Source organism: Protopterus annectens, chromosome 16.part0, assembly GCF_019279795.1.
Source record: "Protopterus annectens isolate FY-2018-M chromosome 16.part0, PAN1.0, whole genome shotgun sequence".
Classification (NCBI taxonomy): domain Eukaryota; kingdom Metazoa; phylum Chordata; order Ceratodontiformes; family Protopteridae; genus Protopterus; species Protopterus annectens.
This window is the reverse complement of record NC_056750.1, coordinates 228874348-228879945: the sequence shown is the minus strand read 5'-3', so window position 1 is coordinate 228879945 and position 5598 is coordinate 228874348. Positions and strand designations below refer to the sequence as shown.

Below are 5598 nucleotides of genomic sequence, written 5' to 3'. Positions count from 1 at the left end.
TTAGGGTACATAAACATCAATTTTTCTTTCAGGACAGCACAGGTGTGTGTGTGTGTGTGTGTGTGTGTGTGTGTGTGTGTGTGTGTGTGTGTGTGTGTGTGTGTGTGTGTGTGTGTGTGTAGTTAAGCATCAAACCCTGTATTTTAGCAATAGTAAGTAGATTCTCTACACCAGCATTAAACCTCCTTTATCTTTTTTTGTCACTAATGATTACAGTCTGTCAAAGTTAGTCATACAGTTTTAAATTATGGTGTCCTTAAATTACATGGTGATGCAACATGCATTGTTCTGTTTACTTTTTAAGTAATTTGAAGTAGTCTGCTCTTATCTGTTTCCAATTTTGCAGATCACTCTGATTTTCCCTCCTATTTATCTCCTGCCCTGTCACTGAGCAACTTAACCAAACAGTGTTTTGGTGCAATTAGAAAGCTGGGCTCAACTCCTCAATGGTCCACTGGACTGCAAGCCTAATAACTACCAATGAACCAGAGTAGTTATGGGGCAAAGGAAGAATGGAAATTGTAGTAAATAACAGCATCATAATATGCGCCGTGTTGTTTGGATGTCATTCTGGGTTTCCTTGTTGTGTTACATGCTGTTTTTATTTTTATTATTTACATATGAGTAAATGGAATTGCATGAAGTCTTGAGTTTAATGTTACTATTTTAAGTATGAATACTTTTTTATTTAGCTTATTGTTTTTGCAGGCACATTCGTGGGAAATAGTCTATATTTGGGTTACAAAAATTTATGTAGCACTTAGTGCAGGTAAGTAAGCTATGAGCTGTTAAAGAGCTGCTTCCTGTAGTACATGGTTGGATTCCCTTACCCTTCATTTATCTTCTATGGGAATCTGCCAAGTTACTTCACCAGACAGTACTCCTGGGCTGCTCCTGAAAATGGATCCTTGTGTCGAGTGGGCTGTCCCAGGCTCTTCACAAATGCTTTACACGTTTGTCTTTTGAATTCCTGTACCCTTCATATAAACTCTAGTTAGTACATAGTACTTCACTATATGGTATTTGGGTATCAATCTTAGCATGTCTCTTCGTGTTTAATGGTTTTCCAGATGCATTTTCATTAAATGTGAGTTTTAAGATAAGGGAAGTTTACCGCTTCTCATGCTGTCTGTTTTCAAAGTGAGACTGTTTTGTTTAGCTAATGAACATCAGTGTTTGTGCTACAAATTTTGAAATCAAGGTTTTACATCAAATCTCTGCAATTCTTGTAAACGTAAAGACAAAAATAGTATGCACACTGACAGATTTGAACAGTGTTTATGGTAATTGAGGAGAGATAGACAAGTAATGGAACGCTGGAATGATTGTGGAGGAAGGGGGTCCTAAGCCAATACCCTGCCTAATGCCTCATTTGTCCATGAACCAGCTCTGAGTGCATGAAAAATTATACATCTGTGTCGTTTTGCCATAATCAGTATTTAATTTATCCTCCTGGGTTCAACCCGAAAATGGTCCACAAGGATTAATATTGTACCCAGATTAAAAATTGAAGACAAACAAGCAAACAATCAAACAAACAAACAAATAGGCAAATAACAAAACAACTTAAAACACATTCATAAATTAAACAGGACAGTGTGTTATCAATAACTTGTTACTCAGTCTCAACAGAAATCCCCATCTGTTAATGAAAGAAGTCAGTCAAAAACTGAAAGGAAAGAATCCATAGAACATAATGTGCGGCCTTGTTAGACAAATCAACAAATTAAAGTCATGAAGGATGTATATGTGAAGGTATACAGGCAGGGACCCAAAGCAATAAACCTTATAAGAGAAAAAAAGAGAACCTGAAGAGATTCCTGTTTCCATCTGAAATGTCCTCATCCCATATTTCATTTACTTATATTTCCTTGTCCATACCCTATTCATGAAATTCAAGATCGTGGAAATTTTCAGCATCCTTTTCATGCATTTCAGCATTGTCACAGTGCAAAAACATATGTAAAATTTGCAAGGCATGCTGGACAACAGGAGCATGAATATCACCCAGTAACACTGTATATGAACTTCATATGTTAATGTTAAGAAGGTTCGATAAATCTACTATTATCATTGTAACCAGGTTGTCATGCCACTAGAGGTACTCAACAAGTCAGTGCAACATGTGAGGGCAGATGGTCAGCTAAGAAACAGTTACGGGGTCACAGAAAAGCTTCTCAACAACATTAATGAGGGTATGCAGCACTGAAAACAAATGACATGCATTTCACACACTCACTAGAACATTCCCCCCTTCGCTTAAAAGCTGCCTCATTGCTTAATTACAAGTAATGAATTGCCTCATTCACTTTGTGAAGGCAAGACTCAGACATCCCCAGCAAGTTGAGAGCCCTGAACTCATCTGCTCCTTCCGTTATTCATCATGTGGTCCGAGTCAGATGGTAGGAAATGGCTAAATAGTGGGCACTTTGGAGCAGCTTATTTCTGGAGCTCTTTCCACTAGTGGCATCCTTGGACTACAGAATTCTCCCTTGGGCTCCAGAAAGCTGCTTGACTTATGGACTGTGTATGTGTGTGTGTGTGTGTGTGTGTGTGTGTGTGTGTGTGTGTGTGTGTGTGTGTGTGTGTGTGTGTGTGTGTGTGTACACACACACACACACACACACACACACACACACACACACACACACACACACACACACACACATAGTTTCCCAGGTTGCTTAAGAGATGTGCACCACATAGCAGCATGTGCATTGCAAGCTCATAGTTCATGGGTTGCAGCACCCCCCCCCCTTGATCTTACAAAGTATGACCAGAGTGGTGAATCAGAGCTACTTCTGTACCCCAAGAGGGCTGAACCAGTAGCAACCAGTCAGAGCCATTCTCCCCATTGTGTCCCATCCAGTGCCTGTGGTGCTAATCAAATAAAGGTCATTTGGGGCACAATTGGGACTTCAGCCCTTTCTGCCATATAAGTAGGTCAGTAGGACATTATATGATGATATCAAATGCTTTTGTTTTATTAGTACAGTGAAAAAGGCTTTGTATCATCTGCTTTTATGAATTATAACATTACACTCTAAAATGTTTTCATTGCTTTCAAAAAAAATGTTTTCATTGCAAATGATCAAATCTAAGCCTCTGAACAGCTGTTAATACTGTTCCATTGCAGCTTAGCCTGTTCTACACTGAGGCTATAATGAAAGAGTAATGGGATGTGATCTGCAGAGCTTCTCTCCTTTACTTGTTTGTGTGGGAGAGACAGATACCCCAGGTAAATTGTTCAGTATTAACTATGCAGCGTGTCTGTTCAATATCAGTCACTCTTGGTGTTCCACTGTAGTGAACTGAATAAATCACTTTAAAACTGATCACTTAACACTTGAAGACAGTGGGAATTGGTGAGCAAACATAAATGATGCATGAAGCAATTTAAATTAAATACAGTTTGAAGCTTTCTATATGTTGACCAAGCTAATTTCTGAGGTACCTCAACCTTGAGTGAAGCTGGGGTGCTATGATGTTGACTTCTGAAGCACACTGTGAGTGTTACTGCACTCCATTAATATACCAGTGACTTGTCACTCTACAGCAAGGTGACACTAGTGCTACTTACCTCCTACTACTTCATGTCCCTTAGGTAGGCGCAGATGCTGATCTTACTCTAGGCAGCAAAGGGTTAATGTTGTGAAATAACATCATTTTTACCACAAAAGGAAATGATTTCTGTGGTTTCCAAGGCTTAGTATATATGTAAATGCAAACCTATTCCTTGAACTGTTACTTTAAGCAAAAGTAGAGAAATTTTAAATTCACAGATACAACAGTGCAGCATTTTGATAAACATGCTTAGGTTCTGTGTTGCATTTTTTAAATTCTGCATTTCTCTAAACAACAGACATACTGTGTATATCAGTCTTCTGCTGACAGGTAAGTGTTTAAATAATAAACAAATAAATCAACATACAAAAAGTGTTTTTGTGTGTGTGTGTGTGTGTGTGTGTGTGTGTGTGTGTGTGTGTGTGTGTGTGTGTGTGTGTGTGTGTGTGTGGGGGGGGTATTCTATAGACTACATACCATAAAACTAAAACACAGAAAGTTTCTTTTATTATCATACTATTGTAGTACTTGATATTTTATTATGGAAGTGATAGTTTATTGAAAACATTCAAATGCATTTATACTATTTCCAAATTGAAAATAAAATATATATAAAACATTCCATAATGATTATTTATTTTGCTTAAATGTTTCTAGTAGGTATCATAAATGGAGATGAAATAACACAGGAATCCAGTAAAACCGCATATGAAGAAAGAGACGCTGTCCTCCTCTGTAATTTCACAACAGCTGCAGTAACGCAGCTGAGCTTTTACTGGTATCAGCAGAAAGCAAATGGACCCTTAGAGTACTTACGCCTTCATATGTATAAATCTAAACCTGATGCAAAGGAAGGTCGTTTCACATCACACTTTGATGTATCCAACAAGTCTGTGTACCTAAATATTTCCAGAGCCCAGCTCTCTGACTCGGCAGTTTACTACTGTGTGATGAGTGACACAGTGTTGATATCTTCACTAACATGAGACAAGAACTTGAACCAGGTGTTCATGGAGAAAACTTCACTTTTTACTTGAGAAGAAACAGGGCAGGGACATTCCAGTATATATCATATATCACATGGCATGACAAACACTGATGGTTTGGTTTACAATAACATAGATTGTTCTTCATATTCTGTGATAGTGTTTCTTGAAATAATTACCCAGCTTTTTATTTTGCCAGTACTTTTAAAGTCTGCTCTGGTGACATTTTTTAAACTTATACTTAAAATTGCACTGAAAAATGGTTGAAATTGTACAATATTAGTGCTTTGAGTTTAAATGGGCATTTATTTATTCTTTGTTGACTGAGTTAGTCCCACTATCATAGAAATCTCTTTTCAGGAGAGATCTAAGCTGGCATTTATACTACCATAGAAATTTGGCCACAGCATTGGGAATCTTCTCTTACTCTTTAAAATAGGTATTGGGGGATCTTTAATAGCCACCTGAGTTACCACCAATGCAATCAAATGTGGCCTCAGTTTAACATCTCATCTGAAGGACAGTACACTCAGGAAGGCAGCACCCCCTTTACACTGCACTACAGTGTTATCCATAAATCTAGCAGTATCAGAATAGAACCCACAGCCTTCTGCATAATAGTAAATGCACAACCTGTTGTGCCACTGGCACTAGTAATATACAAGCTTTTCATACCTCTCCTAATGTTATATATTGTGATATACCTGTACACATCCTTCCCACATAGCTGATAATCCCTGGCCACAGCTAGCCTACTGTGGTAGATGCAGAAGTAATCCACTTAAAGTATTCTAATTAAAAGATAAGCAACTAATCTACCACTTTTATGACAAAGTAGTATACATCAACAGACTCATGTGCATATAACATCAGACTATATCTCCTTCTTTGTGAGTGTATGTGTGTGTGTGTGTGTGTGTGTGTGTGTGTGTGTGTGTGTGTGTGTGTGTGTGTGTGTGTGATTGAATGCATGCATAAAAGTAAAGTGAGATATACCATCCTATGGCTGCATCACCCACTTCCAGAAGGACAGATTATGTTAGGCATG

General features: G+C 38.1%; 1 gene segment (V, D, J or C); it reads left to right on the top strand.

The window, feature by feature from the left end:
- The first annotated feature begins 3766 nt into the window (after positions 1 to 3766).
- Positions 3767 to 4702, top strand: LOC122790467. The segment is given in 2 exon segments: positions 3767 to 3894; positions 4222 to 4702. Coding segments are annotated over 2 exon segments (414 nt in total).
- Positions 4703 to 5598: the final 896 nt, after the last annotated feature.